The sequence below is a fragment of the Schistocerca americana genome, chromosome 6, assembly GCF_021461395.2.
Source record: "Schistocerca americana isolate TAMUIC-IGC-003095 chromosome 6, iqSchAmer2.1, whole genome shotgun sequence".
In the NCBI taxonomy this organism is placed as follows: Eukaryota; Metazoa; Arthropoda; class Insecta; order Orthoptera; family Acrididae; genus Schistocerca; species Schistocerca americana.
In genome coordinates this window covers 228,279,942-228,301,335 of record NC_060124.1, presented here as the reverse complement: position 1 = coordinate 228,301,335, position 21,394 = coordinate 228,279,942, and the positions used below count along the sequence as shown (strand labels likewise).

The following is a 21,394-nucleotide window of genomic DNA, read 5'->3' as shown; positions in this document are numbered from 1 at the left end:
GCTTCAGTCCGGAACCGCGCTGCTGCTACGGTCGCAGGTTCGAATCCTGCCTCGGGCATGGATGTGTGTGATGTCCTTAGGTTAGTTGGCTTTAAGTAGTTCTAAGTCTAGGGGACTGATGACCTCAGATGTTAAGTCCCATAGTGCATAGAGCCATTTGAACCATTTTCTTCCGCTGCTGCTGATGCGGCACCAGTGAAATTAGCTGAGCAGCGCCCTGCCGCCCCCACAGACGTCCAGGGGCGTGGTGGTAGTCGTTCGCGAGAGTGGACCGCCGAGGGAATGCCCTGTGCCAGCCGGAGCAGACAACTGGCGTGGACGGCGGAGGGAGCGCCAGCCCGCGAGCCTGCCGCCCCACAGCCAACAGTTCGAGACCAGAAATCAGCATCATCTCCCTGCACTGAGAAGACTTCTGCAGGGAAAGTCACGGAAGAAGTCATAGCCATGAGGGAGGAGTTCAAGCTGCTTCTACAGCAGCTACCGCGTCTGGAGCGCAGTCGGCCATCCAGGCCATTACCGCTCCAGCTGTTTCCACACCCAGACATGAACATACACATCCAAGGTCTAACCGTTTGTGTGTGGAACGCAAACAGCAACAGAATTTAAGCGGGAGAATTCCGCCAGTTTCTGCGTGACGAGCATGTAGACGTCTTCCTCTTTACCGAGAACTTGGCTGAAACTGGGCGTGGATGTGCGAGCAGCAAGCTTTCACTGCTACTGCACCGACTGGGAGACTCACGGAGGCGGAACGGCGGTCTACATAAAGAAGTTGCTGCGCCACTACCTGGTGCAACTCCCTGAGATGCCAAGCTTGGAAACCACTGGCGTCGTGGTCAGCACATCAGATGGCCAAGTTACGATCTTGGCGGTCAACCGACAGCCGACAGGACACCTGTAACCCAGGGACATTGAGATGCTGCTGTCGATGCGCAGAAACCTATTCATCGGCGGCGATCTCAACGCCAAACACCCGGAGTGGCACTCCAGGAGCACCAACAACAGCACCAGGAGGATACTCTGGGTGGACCAAGACGCCATAGTGCTGGGTCACTTTGACACTACCTACTACCTGGAGCGCGGCCGTCCCAATGGTCTGAATATCGCGATCATCAAAGGGGCAGCACACAAGGCGATCACGACCACTCAGTATGCCCTGCCGTCTGATCACTTGCGAGCGATCTTTGATCTGAACACAGATGGGTGGCTCCCACCACAGCACAAACTGGGAACACTTCCAGTAACACCTGGCCAAGACCGTCAACGCCACCCCCTATCCAGACGAGGATGGGGTGGATGCTGCACCAGCCGCATTCACCCACTGCACACCACAGCGGCAGATGTAGCAGCGCCGCAGCGACAAAGGAAGCTGAAGGACAACTCCAAACAACTTCCACCGGTCATCCTAGAGGCCACCCGAGAGAAAAATCGGGTTTTCATTGAGTGGCGGCTCACACGAAATCCTATCACCAAGCAGCTGCTCAACTGACTGCGCCGTGGGATGTCGGCGGCCGTCGGCCACCACCGAAATCGGGACTGGGCTGGCAAAATAGCCACGCTCAGGATCGGCAACGGCAGCATCTGAGCGATGACCAAGAACTTTCAGAGGAGGGGCCAGCGCATTCCGCCGCTACAAGTTGGTCGTAACGTCGCCGCAGAGCCGAATGTCAAGGTCAGCGTGCTCGCAGACACCTTCGCGGAGAATTTTACACCGGTGGACGACGTCGTCGAGGACGACATAATCCGAGGTGGATGAGGGTCTCCCACTGTACATGAATTGACAGGAAGAGGACGACGTCACCGAAGCCACCACACAGGAAGAAGTTCAACGTCCCCTCACATTCCTACAGCCTAGGAATGTAGGGGGATGTGACCAGATCGACAACATACTGCTGAAGAGAGTGCCGTCGGAAGCAGTGCACATTGTCACTGCAATCTTCAATGCCACCCTTTGTTCAGGCGTCTACCCCACTGCGTGGAAACACGCCTATGCAGTCGCCATCCCGAATGCTGGAGTGGATCCCAAGCTGGCGCAAAACTATCACCTCATAAGCCTGGTGCCTTCCCTCCCAAAAGCCTTCGGGAGGATATACGCCAGATGGCTACAGCGTCACATCGGTGAAGAGACCCTGATTCCTGATGATCAGTTTGGCCCTCGACACAACACACACTTCTGCGACTGGAACTCGAGTTCGAGTCTCGGTCTGGCACACACTTTTAATCTGCCAGGAAGTTTCTTGTCAGCGCACACTCCGCTGCAGAGTGAAAATCTCATTCTGGAAACATCCCCCAGGCTGTGGCTAAGCCATGTCTCCGCAATATCCTTTCTTTCAGGAGTGCTATTTCTGCAAGGTTCGCAGGAGAGCTTCTGTAAAGATGGGAAGGTAGGAGACGAGATACTGGCAGAAGTAAAGCTGTGAGGATGGGGCGTGAGTAGTGCTTGGGTAGCTCAGTTGTTAGAGCACTTGCCCGCAAAAGGCAAAGGTCCCGAGTTCGAGTCTCGGTCTGGCACACAATTTTAATCTGCCAGGAAGTTTCAACATAAGAAATTGATTAACGAAAAACAAAAACATATATGTGCAGGCCATAAGAGTCTACACTAGCAAAGCAGACAGTATAATATATAATCATACTATAAAAATATATAACCTATGTCCGTTAGAATGCTTATTAGAGCATCGTGTAAAAACCTGAAGTAATCCTTTATTTACCGAGGAAAATCGCCAATCAACCATTTTGAGATTTTATTTCCTTTTATTTTGACAACCAGTTTTGGGATCTCAATAATGCCATCTTCAGGCCCCTGCATATTAAAAACAAGTACACGCACAGTGTGTATCAAATATACCACAGCCGACTTACAGAAAATAAAACATAGTAATAAAAGTTCTTAAAACGTACAAAATACAATTTGCAACATTAAGACAAGTGCCTGTACACGTGCAACACAAAGCACAACAAAGCAGAATATGTACACATACTGATTAGCACTGAAACTATTCTTATAGATGAGAAACGCCCTAGTTCTTATGAAAACTTATATTGATTCAAAGTAAATCGTTGCGATATAACCTACGCACTACACAACAGTGTATATATCTATCGCCTAATTATTATCACTACTGGTGATATACCATAATTACTCGTCACGACATCAAAAACGCAACCAGATGTGAAACTCAAAGGCCCACAAAATATTAAATGAATAATGGTATGCAAGAAATATGCAAGGAATACTCATAAAATATCTAGAGACGCCAAAGAAACTGGCATAGTGTAGGCGTCCCGGTGGTCCCGGTCGCCTACGGTGGACTGGAGGCCAGGCGGTGACCTCTCCAGTTGTCAGGATGCTAGGAAATGACTGTGGACGCGTCAGAAACGCCAAAGAAACATTATTAACTCATAACACCTTTATTCCTGCCGAGTAAAATGTGGCTTGGTGATATCAACGACCTTCCCCAAGTTCTCGCTGACTCGTAGCGATGACACCAGCTCCGGGCCGCACAGTCTTGGTAGCGCAGTGCCGCATGCTGTGACGTAGCGAAGGAATGTCCTTACTTCGTACTTTGGCCACGAGTGGCTGGTGGCGCCAAGTTGGCCGGCCGGCTCGGCTGCGGACAGCAAGCCGCTGTGCATAGGAGGCTGTGGGTTGGAGTCCCGGTGCTGTCGGCATGAGAGGTGTTCTCGTAGTGCGGAGTGTACTCTATCCCACCCAGTCTTCTTCCCTGCTCCTCCTGGTGGCTCGTCCGCAGTGGGCAGGTGGAATGGGCTGCAGCCCCCATCGTCGTCGGCTCACCTGGTTGTGACGGCGGATGCGCAGGGGCTAGGCCCCGCACCATCTCGACGACGGCACACTGATGTGGTCAGCATTGGCAGCGAGCGAGTTTACCGTGATGGCTGCTAATCCTTGGTTGATGATTGACAGCGGCAGCAGAGAGGACCAGAGCTGGTACTGTTCCCTCACGTTTGCTGCTGAATGGGCCGCCCTTACTGCAACATCTCCTTAATAAAGAGCAGCGACCCACATCTAACTGCAAGTCTAACTGCAAGTGCCGTGTTGCTATCAAAGCTGCCGTATTTAAAGGAAGCACGAGCGACGTCCTGACGTCATGCTCGTTTGTAATTAACACATACGTTCCACTTATACTGCTGATTCATCTGTCGTACTCGCCCCTTAGGCGTTCTTGTGACAGAGTTACGTGTTGTTGTGGCAGACTTACGCGAAGTTGTGAAATGCAGTACAGCTGATGCTATACCTCTGTCTTACACTCTACATAAGTCTCCGTCTAACACAAACCCGCGTGCTAAGCAATTCTCTCTCGCCTGTTGCGTGTAACCAGGCAATTGCCCCTGCGTGACGACACATTCCGACACCCGTGCAATACTCTTACCTCTTGGCTAACCTACTGCCTCTGGCTCTCGGCATAGGCAACGAAACTTTGACAATATTCCACGTTTCCAACTCTTTACTATTCCGCGACACTACAACGCTGCGGTCGGCAACGCCTATAAAATGTAAAACGCCAATTCGTCTATGGATCTTTTATTAGCCCTGAACTGGTAAGGGTTACTTCTCGTACCCTGTCTCTGGTACCGCGCGCCGCGGAATTTCAATCCCCGCCAGATGTCATGGACGTCGAAGACCCCTAGAGGTCTCTGCACCATCGCGCCATAAGCTGTGGCGGCGCGCGCCTCCTGGTCCGCATTTAGTGTGAGGGCGCCACAGTGGAACACGTGGTTGCAGCGGCCAATAGCGGCGCCCCTGATAGAGTATTTATGCGCCTGCCTCTCGCTCAGCCAGCCCCCCCCCCCCCCCCCCTCCTTTCGTTTTTCCTCTCCTCCCTCCTTGTTTTCCCCCTCCTCTGTCCAGGTCTCGCGCCCCCCCCCCCCCCCATCAGCCCTTGGCTATGGTGTGTCATCTTTGTGCCAACATTTTAGTGCAGTGTTTACAGTGAGTGTTGAGTGTTGTGTGTCTTCTCCGAAGTGTTGCGAACGGAAATCATACTGTCGCTGGGTGTGATTTTTATATCTCTTGCGAACAGAAACCAGACTGTCGCCATGTTTTTTAATTGTCTGTCTACTATTTTAGCTGTCTGCTTCCTGTGTATTTTATTAACTTTGTTTTATGTTTTAACTTTCCACAATTTTCCGCCGTTTTACAATTTAAGTCACCGTTTTATCACCTGCTTTTATTGTTTCTTATCTTCTTCTTACGTTTTAAAAAGTCTATAGGCTGCAGAGCAGCGTACTAAGCAGCTGCCAGCCCGCCCCCCTTAGGGGGGAATCGAAATTCAATAAAGGAAAAAAAAAACTCAGCCAGCCAGTCTAACCTTGCGCACGTCTCTGGACACATTGCCTCGCCTTAGACAGCTTATTTACTTTCTTGTTCTGTGTACGAGTGGACGTGGTTGTTAGATTTTCTTGTGACTCCGCTGTTTTGATCTCGTTGTTGTTCGTTCTGTCCTTCGCTGGTCGTGTCCGTCCTCTCCCGTTGTGTCGTTCGCGGGCCGCTCCGCGGGTCCCCTTGTGCTTTCCATCACTTCAACCCCGCGACCATTCCGATCACCGTTACAACACTGTTCAAGCTCACAGAACCTTTTATGGGCGTGGTTAAGTCAGATAAGATTTCAAACCTCAACGAGAAGAAACAGGGTCACCACCAGTATTGCTCTTCCTAGATTTTCTAGAGCGAACTGGAATTCGTTGGCTAATCTGACTATTGATTGAATACTTAATACAATTTAGTGAAGTTAATTACTCTTCATTCTCCAAGCAAGATCAATTATTGAACTTAAGAAACATGAAATACTACATAAATGGCACTGATGCTAATTAATAAATAGGCGGGAGACGAAAGATCACAATTTGCATGATTTATTTCTAAGTTCACACGTAAATGGGGAGTACATGCACGGTTTAGACGCTGGTGCCAGCTCACTACCAGCGTGAAGCGCATCTAACATTTATTGAAGTCCAATTGGAATAAAGGAACGGAAATTAGTACACGTTCACACATATGCATGCAATAGGACAATAGCTACAATTTAATACATAATCAGGAGAGCAAGTCATGGTGGCTCTCTTTAGTGTCAATAAGTGTGCGCACCATGTGGTTACTATTTGATCGAGCGCCCCCAGGAAAGTGACACAAGAACATGAAAATTGGACGCTGTCAGTTAATCATGAGAAAGCAGTTTAGTTAAATCAAATCACACCCTAATTTAATGGACGGTATCAGACTCTGATACGATACAGAACACGAGGAGAAACACGTGTTTCAGTGACACAGAATTTTCTACAAAACATTCAACGGGACGAGGGAAGATAATACACGTACAATAATTCTTTCACACCATACTCACACCTAATCAAGATAACTAATAATACATCAAGCCCGCCTAACGCCAACTACGCCTTTCCGCCGCCCTGTCTGGACCTGGGAAGTTTCGTTAGGTGGGTAGCTCTTAAATAATTCATCTCGAAGTACAAATTTCAACTATTCGAGGTTTGAATAATGAATTTTCAATTAATCTGAAGTGACCTAAATATTTCACTATGAATTTACATTATGCTCAAACGCGCCTAACACAATACTCTAAGCAGAGCGTTCACTTAACATAGGTACTCACCAATCTCAGGGCGGACAACGACCACTGACCACGCTCCCGCTGTGCACAAAACCGACGCTACCCCCCCCCCCCCCCTCTCCCTCCCCCGACGCCTGACTTAGTCAGAGGAACAGCTTCCTCGACCAACCTAACAATGACACCTAAAGCTTGAAAGGGATAGGCCTCTCTATCCAGAACGGAGGGCCTGAGGGACTGAAAATTTGCCATCCTGCACGAGAGCAGAAGACAAGCAGCTTCCCGTCTGCTCTGGGCAGACGACTCTATATCCACGACCACTACTAATTACGGCTACCAATAACTTCAAAACACACAAACTAATCATTCATTCTCAAGCCATACATAATCCACTAACACTCAGAGGCGAGGGAATATATATCTACAGAATTTAATTATGATATGAAATTTCGACTTGATCATTGGGTAACGTTCACAAACGGCAACCTACAGTGGCGTCAAACATGTACAGTCTCATGTGAAGCGTCCTGCTCAGCCTCCTCGAGGGAGTGCAAAAAACATTAAGGGAAATAAGACATGGAAGGTCTCTACGACACACCGTCACTGGCAATAGGTTTATGGAGAGACTCCAATGAGTCGTATTAGCGATGGGACACAGCATCTCCGAGGCAGCGATGAGTGGGGATTTTTCCGTATGTACCGTGAATATCAGGAATTCGGTAAAACATCAAATCTCCGACATCGCTGCGGCCGGAAAAAATCCTGCAAGAACGGAACCAACGACGACTGAAAAGAATCGCTCAACGTGACAGAAGTGCAACCCTTCCGCAAATTGCTGCAGATTTCAATGCTGGGCCATCAAGAAGTGTCAGCGAGCGAACCATTCAACGAGACATCATCGATATGAGCTTTCCGAGCCGAAGGCCCACTCGTGTAGACTTGATGACTGCACGACACAAAGCTTTACGCCTTGCCTGGGCCGGTCAATACTGACAATGGACTGTTGATGACTGGAAACATGTTACCTGGTCAGACGAGTCTCGTTTCAAATTGTGTCGATACGATGGACGTACACGGATATGGAGACAACCTCATGAATCCATGGACCCTGAATGTCAGCATGGGACTGTTCAAGCTGGTGGAGGCTCTGTAATGGTGAGGGGCGTGTGCAGTTGGAGTGATATGTGACCTCTGATACCCCTAGATACGACTCTGACGGGTGACACGTACGTAAGCACCCTGCCTGATCATCTGCATCCGTTCATGTCCATTGTGCATTCAGACGGACTTGGGCAATTCCACCGGGGAAATGCAACACTCCACACGTCCAGAATCGCTACAGAATGGCTACGGGAACACTCTCCTGAGCTTAAACGCTTCCACTGGCCACCAAACTCCCCAGGCGTGAACATAATTGGGCATATCTGCTGTTCAGATGAGATCTCGAACCCCTCGTACTCTTACCGATTTATGGACAGCGCTGCAGGATTCATGGAGTGAATTCCCATCAGCAGTACTTCAGACATTAGTCGAGTCCATGCCCTGCCAAGTTGCGGCATTTCTGCGTACTCACAGGGGCGCCATACAATATTAGGCAGGTGTACCAGTTTCTTTGGTTCTTCACTGTACTATACACCAAATCAAAAAATAAAAAGTAATGGCCTTGTGTCCCTTACATCAATTACTATGCGGGAAAATACAAGAGTGAAACAAACAAGGGCTTCAAATCTATATCAACTAAGGGTAGTCTTCCAATACGTCGACTGACAATGTAATACTGTTTCCCTGGGAGTATAAAGTATCACATTATCGCCCATCTGTAAAATGACGAACCCATCCAAAAAGGAACTGACATATAGCAAGCTGTATCGCGACAGGCGGTGTGGGGATGGAACAAGTTGAAAGTAAGCTAAGATTGCAAAGACCAACGGGACACCAAAGTGTAAGCCCAAAATGAATCAACGGACTTTAAAGTAAATCGGTCAAGAACTTTTCGAAATTTTTGGTAACATTGTTAAACAATGTCTTTTCTTTACATAGTAATACAGGTAAACGAACAAACTGCACGGAATTTGTATTTACAGGATGGCACACGAAATGTGTTACCAATTGTTACTTTCACAATTTACGAAGCACATTAGATATCCCGCTGGGATCCCTACAGCAGTACCAGCAGAGCTTGGCAAAACAAATGAGTTACGAAATGACGTGCAATTCACGATACTGCCGCTAGGAGACTAGTAAGCAGCAATGGCTGACAATGAAAGACTGACGACACAGCAACGATCAGCAATTGTGTTACTTTTTTATGAAACGAAAAGCCTTGTTGTGACTCAGAGGCGTTTTCGACAACAGTTTAACACACGATGGGTCCCTAGCAAGAAGACCATCCATAGGTTGTACGATAAAATTGTACAGGAAGGAACAGTATTGGAAGCGAAGCGACCTCGGCCTAAGCTTATTTCTTCGCTGGAGAATATTGAAGTGGTACGAGTTGCTGCACAGAGAAGTCCCGGGAAATCGTGTAGAAAGGCAGCAGTGCAACTGGGAATATCCAGACGCTCCGCTCAACGCATTCTTAGAAGTGACCTCCATATGTACACATAGAAGATGACCTGTACACAGAAGCTCACTGAAGAACACAAGCAGCACAGACTACTGTTTGCTCAGTGGGCGGAGGATAGGAAAGAAACTCTCAACAACGTTTGGAGTTCAGAGGAGGCGCATTTTCATTTAGACAGTGTGGATACCAAACAAAATGTACGCTTTTGGGCCACTGAAAACCCACAAGTGCTTCATGAACGAGAACATTATGCTCCGAGAATTACAGCGTGGGCAGCAATTTCCAGTCACAGACTTATTAGACCCTTTTTCTTTAAAGAAACTGTGAACAGCGAGCGTTATTTGAGCATGCTTCGCAATATCTTCATTCCACAGCTTCTTGCTACTGCCTTGCCCTTCAAAACGCAGCCGGCCGAAGTGGCCGTGCGGTTAAAGGCGCTGCAGTCTGGAAACGCAAGACCGCTACGGTCGCAGGTTCGAATCCTGCTTCGGGCATGGATATTTGTGATGTCCTTAGGTTAGTTAGGTTTAACTAGTTCTAAGTTCTAGGGGACTGATGACCTCAGCAGTTGAGTCCCATAGTGCTCAGAGCCATTTCAAAACGCAGTGGTTCATGCAAGATGGAGCAAGGCCACATACTGCTAACACTGTGTTGGAGTTTTTACACGAGCATTTCGACATGCGGATCATTTCACTCAGGTTTCCAGGTCGCTTCAATGACGGACAAAATCGGCCCCCCAATAGTCCAGACCTCAATCCATGTGACATTTTTCTTTGGGGGTGCCTAAAGGAAAAAATTTTCCCGAAACGTCCACGTGATTTAATGGAGTTCAGAAGAATTATTCTTCAAGCTTGCAGTGAAATTACGGAAGACATGTGCCCTAGGGTAACCACTAACTTCAGTGTTCGTTTGAAGGAAGTGAGGAAACGAAATGGTGCACATATTCAGCATGTGCTGAGTTAGAACAAATCTGCATGGACGGCTCTTCATTGTAGTGTATATGTTCCTTTTAGATTGTATTGACAATAAAGTTTATATTCAAAAACAAAATGGTAACACTTTTCGTGCGCCATTATTAATGTGGAAGATACAGTCGTGTGAAATGGGTCGAGTCTCGTCGGAGCGAGCTGTAGTGTGCAAGTGGCAGTGACTGACCGTTTGCGCTCGCCCTCCATGAAGACGACGGTGGCGAGGTCCGGCACGTCGGCGCACTGCAGGTCGCCCGGCGGGCTGTAGGACAGCTGCGGCGCCATCCTCTCCACCTTGGGGTAGCACGCCTCTGCCGCCACCACGCCGCGGGCCCCCACCTGCGGGCAAGCCGGGCCATGGCGCTATTACGTGGGCCGCCGCTCCTGCCATCCAGCACGAACAGTTGTGATGTTGTTGTGGTCTTCAGTCCTGAGACTGGTTTGATGCAGCTCTCCATGCTACTCTATCCTGTGCAAGCTTCTTCATCTCCCACTACCTACTGGAACCTACATCCTTCTGAATCTGCTTAGTGTATTCGTCTCTTGGTCTCCGTCTACGATTTTTACCCTCCACGCTGCCCTCCAATACTAAACTGGTGATCCCTTGACGCCTCAGAACATGTCCTACCAACCGATCCCTTCTTCTAGTCAAGTTGTGCCACAAACTCCTCTTCTCCCCAATTCTATTCAGTACCTCCTCACTAGTTATGCGATCTACCCATCTAATCTTCAGCATTCTTCTGTAGCACCACATTTCGAAAGATTCTATTCTCTTCTTGTCCAAAATATTTATCGTCCATGTTTCACTTCCATACATGTCTACACTTTCAGAAACGACTTCCTGACACTTATCTATACCCGATGTTAACAAAATGGCTCTGAGCACTATGGGACTCAACTGCTGTGGTTATCAGTCCCCTAGAACTTAGAACTACTAAAACCTAACTAACCTAAGGACATCACACACATCCATGCCCGAGGCAGGATTCGAACCTGCGACCGTAGCAGTCGCACGGTTCCGGACTGCGCGCCTAGAACCGCGAGACCACCGCGGCCGGCGATGTTAACAAATTTCTCTTCTTTCGAAATGCTTTCCTTGCCATTGCGTCTACATTTTATGTCCTCTCTACTTCGACCATCATCAGTTATTTTGCTCCCCAAATAGCAAAACTCCTTTACTACTTTAAGTGTCTCATTTCCTAACCTAATTCCCTCAGCATCACCCGACTTAATTCGACTACATTCCATGATCCTCGTTTTGCTTTTGTTGATGTTCATCTTATATCCTTCTTTCAAGACACTATCCATTCCGTTCGACTGCTCTTCCAAGTCCTTTGCTGTCTCTGACAGAATTACGATGTCATCGGCGAACCTCAAAGTTTTTATTTCTTCTCCCTGGATTTTAATACCTACTCCAAACTTTTCTTTTGTTTCCTTTACTACTTGCTCAATATACACATTGAATAACATCGGGGAGAGGCCACAACCCTGTCTCACTCCTTTCCCAACTACTGCTTCCCTATCATGTCCCTCAACTCTTATAACTGCCATCTGGTTTCCGTACAAATTGAAAATAGCCTTTCGCTCCCTGTATTTTACCCCTGCCACCTTCAGAATTTGAAAGAGAGTATTCCAGTCAACATTGTCAAAAGCTTTCTCTAAGTCTACAAATGCTAGAAACGTAGGTTTGCCTTTCCTTAATCTAGCTTCTAAGATAAGCCGCAGGGTCAGTATTGCCTCACATGTTCCAATATTTCTACGTAATCCATACTGATCTTCCTCAAGGTCGGCTTCTACTAGTTTTTCCATTCGCCTGTAAAGAATTCGCTTTAGTATTTTGCAGCCGTGACTTATTAAACTGATAGTTCGGTAATTTTCACTTCTGTCAACATCTGCTTTCCTTATGATTGGAATTATTATATTCTTGTTGAAGTCTGTGGGTATTTCGCCTGTCTCATACATTTTGCTCACCAGATGGCAGAGTTTTGTCAGGACTGGCTCTCCCAAGGCTGTCAGTAGTTCTAATGGAATGTTGTCTACTCCCGGGGCTTTGTTTCGACTCAGGTCTTTCAGTACTCTGTCGAACTCTTGACGCAGTATCATATCTCCGATTTCATCTTCATCTACATCCTCTTCTATTTCCAAAATATTGTCCTCAAGTACATCACCCTTGTATAGGCCCTCTATATACTCCTTCCACCTTTCTGCTTTTCCTTCTTTGCTTAGAACTGGGTTTCCATCTGAGCTCTTGATATTCATACAAGTGGTTCTCTTTCCTCCAATGGTCTCTTTAATTTTCCTGTAGGCAGTGTCTATCTTACCCCTAGTGAGATAAGCCTCTACATCCTTACATTTGTCCTGTAGCCATCCCTGCTTAGCCATTTTGCACTTCCTGTCGATTTTTGCACGAACAGTATCTGTCGGTAAACTGAAGAGGGACTGAGCGAGTCCACACTCTGCCTACCCAGCTACGTCACGAGGCGCTTCTACAGGCTGCTTCACAACGTAGTACCGGCCCTGCCGCGGCGCGCGCTTTAAATCCGTGGCGACGTCGCGTACAGATACCTCTTGGCTGCGTTCATTTTTAGACAAATGAATTAAGACAGTAAGGAATACAATACACGATAGCTTCTTCCGAAACACAACATTATAGAGAAAATATTATTAAGATAAGAATGGAAATCAGGATTATACCACCAACATAGAACCGAATGCCTGTTCATGTGAATGTATTGTATGTTCTTCTATTGCTATTCGTGAAACGAACCGCATATAATGCAATCAATCTGTATAATTTAAGGCTTGCTCTTACTTTGTGTTTCTACTAAAAAGCAGAAGTTTTCTTCGAAGGACTGCATTGAAACTTAACAATTTTTGCAACACGAAGAGTGTTTAAAAAGTAAGCAGAAATTTATAATTTTGTTGTTGTATTAGTGCGACTTGCACTACTTTCTTGCCACTGTCTTCGTAAACATGTCTCAAAAGTATGTGTACAATGTTATGCATATTGGGTATTTACTCTGTTGTCGTCTGTAAAAAAGGTTACGTGTGTTTCGGTAGCATCAACGATTATTTGTTTTGTATAAAAATAGATTAGAGAATCTGTATTAAATTTTGTTATAGCGATGGAATAAAGTGTATGAAATTTTTAGAAATGTTAAATATTGCTTTTGATGAGCCTGTTATGAGTGAATCAAGGGCACACAAGTGGAATAAACATTTCAAAGCAGGCATTAAAGGACAACGGTTTCACAAGCATGGATGAGATTAAAAATGCACAGTTAAGAGACATATAAAATATCCCGAAGAAACAGTTCATAAAGAATTTCGGGAATTGGAAAAAGCACTAGCGCAATTATATAGTATGTAATGGGGAATATTTTTATGAGGATAATATTGCTGTAGATTAACAAATAAAGTTCTTACCAAAAACTAAAAATTAATATGTGAACGCTCCACGTATGTCAAGCTTTTTGCTTAGAAGTCCAGAATCGATGTACATGTTTCGAATAAAATTTCAGGAGAGTTTAGAATAGCTATTGCGCACTTATTTCAAGCAATATGTCTCAGAATAAGGTCAATAGTGACCGAGACAGAGATTTAGTGTTCCATAAGCATCAAAGGTTTTACGAAATGCCGGCTTGGGTGGCCGAGCGGTTCTGGGCGCTACAGTCTGGAACCGCGCGATCGCTACGGTCGCAGGTTCGAATCCTGCCTCGGGCATGGATGTGTGTGATGTCCTTTGGTTAGTTAGGTTTAAATAGTTCTAAGTTCTAGGGGACTGATGACCTCAGAAGTTAAGTCCCATAGTGCTCAGAGCCATTTGAACCATTTTTTACGTAATTTTGAAACTGTCTATAACGATCGGTTTCCTAACAAGATTATTCGTTTTCCTTTGCGGCGATTCCACTAAACCATGCGGCTTATTTTCACGTTCTACGAAGCTGACGTTTGCATAAATTGCAGCCCTTTACTAGGACTGGTAATATTAGCCAACAGTTCTTTTTGGGTCGCCTCTTTAATACACGCTGTAATAACATTAGAGACGATCGAACGCTCGTTACCCCGCAAATACCTCCTCTTCCTGGTATTCTGCACATTTTCTTGCAATGCTAGACGATTATCCATCATTTCCGGATATCGAAGTACATCAATAAGTATACAGAGTTAAGTGACTGGCACTGACAACTAAGATCCCACGAACAGAAACGACGTATATCACTGCACGCCAGTCTAGACTACTAGACAGGTAAGGGGCAACAAGAGTTTACAGACAGACTATACCTGACGCTTTTGCTAGGGGTGCCACATTCAGTTCGCGAACAGGACACACTCATTTAGGATGCGCCATCCATCGGTTGGTTTCTCACACTAAACTCTGATTTAAAAAAAACTTGGTATTTGTCATTTGTCAAATGGCGCGGCAATGTTGCCACCACAGCCGGTCTAAGGACACGCTGCGTCTATAGCACAGGTGAACTTTTTTTTTTTTTTTTTTGGAAATTTGTGTTAAGGACTATGGGACCAAACTGCTGAGGTCATCGATCCCTAGGCTTACACACTACTTCATCTAACTTAAACTAACTTATGCTAAGGACAACACACACACCCATGCCCGAGAGAGGACTCGGACCGCTGACGGGGGGAGCCGCGTGAACCGTGACAAGACGCCTCAGACCGCACAGCTACCCAGCGCGGCTACAGGTGAACTTCGGGGACCTATTCAGCAGTATGTACGAGGCATGTTCAAGGCAAGTGCACTGTGACCACCACGGGATGTGTTTTTTTTTCTGAATGTTGATAACTCTGAATGGTAGGGAGAAATCCCCTGGCCAGAATGAGCATTGCAGGAACACAGTAGCATGTAAACTCCCATTGTAGTGTGCAGTTGGGTGCAAGGTATCGGCAAGAAATCCCTCCACGTGTGCTGTGATCCACATCCCACTCTCGGAAGGAATAACACCTACCTAATTTTTTTCGCGAATCAAAACAGTTTACGGCGATGATATTATCAACATAACGAGTGTTTAAGTTGGTTCAAATGGCTCTGAGCAGTATGGGACTTAACTTCTGAGGTCATCAGTCCCCTAGAACTTAGAACTGCTTAAACCTAACTAACCTAAGGACATCACACACATCCATGCCCGAGGCAGGATTCGAACCTGCGACCGTAGCGGTCGCGCGGTTCCATACTGTAGCGCCTTGAACCGCTCGGTCACCCAGGCCGGCGAGTGTTTAAGTGGTACAGGGAATTTAGTGGAGGTAGAGCAAATACCGTGACTAACAGAGGAGTGGAAGACATTCCATTTCGACAGGTGGGTTGGTGCAAAAAATCGAGAAAACTGTTCTCTAAGACCACTGATTGACAATGGGTAAAATACCTGTAATATTTCCACAACTCTCCAGAACTCTCCTACGCGAGACACTTGCAGAAACGCGACGATACTGTGCTCAAGATAAGTCCCAAAACAACTGACAAAGCAGCGCAAGAAAAACTGGGCCAATAGCGCCCGCGAGTTTCTTGAGCGATTTGAATTGGAAGGTGAGGATTTTCTGGGCTCTACGGTTCAGAATAAACGAGAGCGGCTTGTTACAGGCCTGAGACAAAAAGACAGCTGCCACAGTGGAGCGACACCAATTCCCCATCTGTCAAAAAATTCAAAATCACCATTTTGGCCAAAAACCGTGGTCTCAGTGTTTTGGAACGGAAAAGGCATAATTTTGGTCGAGTTTCTGTCTCAGGGAGAGACCATCAACGCACAACGGTATTTTAAGATGCTAAACAAACTCAAAAGCAGAATTCAGAACAAAAGGGGGGGGGGGAGTGCTGACGAGAGGAATGTGCTTGTTAGAAGACGACGTCTGCCCTCACTTAGTCTTACCCAGCAAGACAGTCGTGGACTCATTTGGTCGGCATGTTTTGACCCCCCCCCTCCACCCCCCTCTCCCACACACACATACACCCACACTCCCGTGACTTGGAGCCTTCGGATTATCATTTTTTCATCTCCCTGAAGGCACACATGAGCAGAATTAAATTTTCGACTGACGAGAAGGTGCAAAGGAAGGTTCTGAAGTGCGGGAATGAGTTGATGGGAGACTTATTGAGGACGGCATAAAGAAGTTTGTCCCACGGTTCATTACATGCACGGAAAAGGATAGCGATTATGTGGAAAAGTATTCAACAACTATATAAACAATATATTGAATTTTTTTCAAATACACTTTTTCTATTGGAGTATAGAACATGCCTCAAACTCATATTCTTTCTTAACAGTACTGATCTACTTCTACATTGTAAGACGGAAGTTCGAAAAGAAAGTTACACTCGCACTCCAAAGGGACACACTACTTTTCAGCATAGTCACCAAGTCTCTGCAAAGAGCACTCAGGATGCTCTACAGATCGTTCAACTCCTCGATGATGGAAAATTGCTCCTCCATCACGGAGCCATTCGAGAACCACTTTTTGAAGATCCTCATCGTTCGAAACTCCACGATTGCTGTGAATCACTTCCTCGGTTTCCTGTATATTGTCGTCTGTGGTCGATGTCGATGGCCTTCTCTCCCAATTACAGGGTGGCGCACGAAATGTGTTACCAATTGCTTCTTTCACAATTTACGACGCACATTAGATATCCCGCTGGGATCTCTACAGCAGTACCAGCAGAACTTAGAAAAACAAATGAGTTACGAAATGACGTGTAATTCACGATGCTGCCGCTAGGAAACTAGTAGCAGCAATGGCTGACAATGGAATACTGACGACACAGCAACGATCGGCAATTGCGTTACTTTTTCATGAAACGAAAAGCCTTGTTGTGACTCAGAGGCGTTTTCGACAACAGTTTAACACACGATGGGTCCCTTGCAAGAAGACCATCCACAGGTTGTACGATAAATTTTTACAGGAAGGAACAGTATTGGAAGCGAAGCGACCTCGGCCTAAGCCTGTTTGTTCGCTGGAGAATATTGAAGCGGTACGAGTTGCTGTACAGAGAAGTCCCGGGAAATCGTGTAGAAAGGCAGAAGTGCAACTGGGAATATCCAGACGCTCCGCTCAACGCATTCTTAAAAGTGACCTCCATATGTACTCATACAAGATGGCCTGTGCACAGAATCTCACTGAAGAACACAAGCAGCAGAGACTACTGTTTGTTGTGCAGAGGATACGGAAGAGACTCTCAACAACGTTTGGTTTTCAGACAAGGCGCATTTTCATTTAGACGGTGTGGCTTTTGGGCCACTAAAAACCCTCAAGTGCTCCGAGGATTACAGCGTGGGCAGCAATTTCCAGTCACGGACTTATTGGACGCTTTTTCTTCGAAGAAACTGTGAACAGCGAGCGTTATTTGAGCTTGCTTCGCAATAGCTTCATTCCACAGCTTCTTGCTACTGCTTTGCCCTTCAAAACGCAGTGGTTCATGCAAGATGGAGCAAGGCCACATACTGCTAACACTGTGTTGGAGTTTTTACACGAGCATTTCGACATGCGGATCATTTCACTCAGGTTTACAGGTCGCTTCAATGACGGACAAAATTGGTCCCCCAATAGTCCAGACCTCAATCCATGTGACATTTTTCTTTGGGGGTGCCTAAAGGAAAAAATTTTCCCGAAACGTTCACGTGGTTTAATGGAGTTCAGAAGAATTATTCTTCAAGCTTGCAGTGAAATTACGGAAGACATGTGCCCTAGGGTAATCACTAACTTCAGTGTTCGTTTGAAGGAAGTTAGGAAACGAAATGGTGGCCATATTGAGCGTGTGCTGAGTTAGAACAAATCTCCATGGACGGCTCTTCATTGTAGTAATTGTTCCTTTGAGATTGTATTAACAACGAAGTTTATATTCAAAAACAAAATGGTAACACATTTCGGCGCCACCCTGTAGATTCACCCTCGTCTGTGTGGCCTAGTTTAAATTATAGTCACCATTTCACTATGGCAGAATGTGACACTCATTTGCCCCATACACAGCCAGTCTCATGGTGAATCCGTGTGCAATTTCAGTGCTTTGCCGAGAAGAATCGTACTGTCCTGCATACTTCAACTTTGAGACCAAGTGAGGTGGCACAGTGGTTAGCACACTGGACACGCATTCAGAAGGACAGTGGTTCATGTCTGTTTCCGGCCGTCCAAATTTATTTTTTCCATGATTTCCATGAATCACTTTAGGTGAATACCAGAACGGTTCTTTTGAAAGCACATTGCCGTTTCTTTCTTTTTTTTTTGTCCAACCTTCCTTAATCCCAGCTTGTGCTCCATCTCTAGTGACGTCGTTGTCGACTGGTCGTTAAACCCTAATCTTCTCTCCTTTTCAGCTGTGTAGTAAGTTTGCAGTTACCACACCATTTCACAACACTGTGATGAACCTGTTAACCATACCACAGTGGCATTGTGTCGGAAGGGAACTCAGATCATATACTCTCTTCTGTTGCAAAACAGACTAACTATGGGATGACATTTGTAACTTACTGTATAACTTGAAGGAAAAGTCTAACATAACTGTATGTCATTACGTTAATCACGAACAGATGTTACCTACATAGCTTTTTGAATCATTATCTTAGCTAAGTAATCATCATTACTCAGGACATTACTTTTCATCACTGCTGAGTCTTATTAGAGCCATTCTCAAAGCAAGCATAAACCGCTGTTTACAAACAATGCGGCTCTCTGTCATAGAATAGAAACAAAATTTTGGACTGTGACCGACTCCGGTCGTGTATAAACCGAAACTGACCAACAGGGTGATCTTACTCTCGTTATCACTAAGTGGGAAGAGTAAGGTAAGCACTTTTCCAGGTTTTTACTATTGCCTGAAATACTGGCAAGCAGATCTTGCAGTTGGCTGTCCTTGCAGGCACTGACAGTCTCAAAATTGGTTAGGGAGTATTACAGCTCAGGATGAAAAGTAAAATGCGTATTATTATAAACTTAAGAATATATTGGATATTGGATAATTGGATAGAACAAAACATCCTGATATGCTCCATAGAACTATGGCACACAGTAAAACGTCATGATACATTGGTTGGAACGTGTAGGAACACTATTGTCTACATATAAAGCACATACATGAATTGCCTGTGTGATAATATTCACTTTTATTACACACTGAAAAAAATCACGATGCAAATACAAGAGAAAACTAACAAGAACAGGAAGAGCAAAAACTATAAAAAGTGAAAGTAACAGTCCACAACCCAGGGTGTGGTGCATGGGCTGGTACTTTACAGCCAAGGAAGGTTACAGCAGGTTCACTGACAACACGCTTGTGCTCACTAAGCATAATTCCATAGTCAGTCAGCCTCTATAGCACTGCCCTTATGTGATGTTCATATAACTCACGGTTTTTAGAAAACACGAGTGTGTCATCAGAGTAAGTGAAGGAAAATGAAGTCCCCTTACAACCCCATCCAAAAAATGTTGTCACATCTGTGCCATGTTTTTAAATCCAAAAAGCATCGATTAGTTGATTATGTCACTTCCAATAGGCCCCATTCCCCTAAAGCGCAGAGCACTGGGCATACAGGTGAATTCACACTTGACAGCATGTCCAGCTAGTGTATGGATGGCTAGGTGTGATGTACACATAACTGTCATACATGATACAGCTGATTCTGGGAATGGAGGCCAGATTTGCAGCATTAGTACGAGACAGAAGGGAGGAGTATGAGGAAGTGGTTCCCTTACGTCAGAGTGACACCTTCGGAAGTTGGCGCTAAATCCAGGAAGGCTTAACGCGCTCAGGGGAGACTTTGGTGCACTTGCCATTTTGGACGAAATCCCTCGTGTGTTCCCTTTGCCCTAGAACCAGGAAAGATCTCGATTAAGGAGATTGTAGTGCTGGGCAGACGATGTCTGTGTGAAGCATGAGGTGAGAGAAGTCTGCTATCACCTTGTGCATGGAAACCGAATGAGATCCATGGGGTGGCACTGGTCCCGTAATCTTTGTACCAGGTGAAGAAGCTGCGACTAATCCGGCAGTGGTGATTGGATGAGGAAATCTGCTGGGACGTGCAGAGCTTTGCTGTAGCCCATCTCTGCTGACGAGGAACTGAGGTCTGTTTCGAAGGCCGTCCGTAGTCCTAGCAGAACCAGGGACAATACTGGAGTCCAAGCATCATTGTGGCACATTTTGGTGGCTTTTAAAGTGCGGCGCCATCTCTGAACCATGCTGCTGCTTGCCAGGTGGTAGATGGAAACTGTACAATTTTGATAGTTCATTGAAAAGGTTACACTCAAATTACCGCCTTTGGTCTTTAGTGACGCGCAGAGGGTAACTGAAATGTGCCAACCAGGTCTCAATGAACGTCCTAGTGGTCATTTCAGCAGATATGTCCTTGACGGGAGCAGCCTGCTTGCTAGGTGGTAGATGGAAACTGTACAATTTTGATAGTTCATTGAAAAGGTTACACTCAAATTACCGCCTTTGGTCTTTAGTGACGCGCAGAGGGTAACTGAAATGTGCCAACCAGGTCTCAATGAACGTCCTAGTGGTCATCTCAGCAGATATGTCCTTGACGGGAGCAGCCTCTGGCCACCGTGTGCATCTGGCCACAGCCATGAGTACGGATCTGTAACTTTCAGATGGGGCAAGAGGGCCAACTAAGCCAATGAGACCATGCCCGAACCTGATCACTGACGCTGGAAAACGTCCCACATCTGCGTGCACATGACGCCTGGGCTCGCTGCATTGGCTCTATAAGCATGCACTAGCCCAGGCACATGCATCTGTGCTCACTGAAAGCCACACGAATCAATCAGTCATCTGACAGCGACATTGGTCCCAGAGTACACCAGGTTGTGGATTCTGTCAAAAGCTTTCTATCAACACTAAAGCATGATGTAGGGTCTCAGGTTGTTTCTAGACACATCACACAATAAACTTGCCGTACCATAAGGTGCAACCAACAGTTGCAGGCATAGGCTGGTGGGGGAGTCATTCAATAACCGTTGAAGTTGTTGATCTGAAGACTGCGCAGAGGTAAGGTCATTGTAGTTCAAAGGAGGCATGAGGCTGTTGCTATGAGAACAGTAGGCAGCTGCAATATTGTAGGTGCCATTAGTGTGGCAGATATCCATTGTAAATTGGCAGGCATATTTGATGTGTCTGAATTAGCGTGGAGAGCACTTGTCGCTGATCTTTTCGATCACTGACACGATTGGTTTGTAGTCAGTGTGATTGTAACAGACCAGGGGATGGAAATGTAGGATGCTCTCATAGGTCACTAAGAGTTCCCTGTCGTAAGTGCTCCAATATGTTTGGTGTGTTGCAGCTT

General features: G+C 46.1%; 1 protein-coding gene across 3 annotated transcripts in view; it reads right to left on the bottom strand.

Annotated features, from left to right (window-relative positions):
* Nucleotides 1-21,394, bottom strand: part of LOC124619664 (medium-chain acyl-CoA ligase ACSF2, mitochondrial-like) — a 250,681-nt gene that overhangs the window by 154,178 nt on the left and 75,109 nt on the right. For all 3 annotated transcript variants that reach the window (XR_006980107.1, XM_047146195.1, XM_047146196.1), the window contains one exon: nucleotides 10,300-10,451. Coding sequence is in view for 2 of the 3 variants with exons in the window: in XM_047146195.1 (XP_047002151.1) it covers nucleotides 10,300-10,451 (152 nt within the window). In the remaining variant the exon portion in view is untranslated. The remainder of the gene's footprint in view (nucleotides 1-10,299; nucleotides 10,452-21,394) is intronic.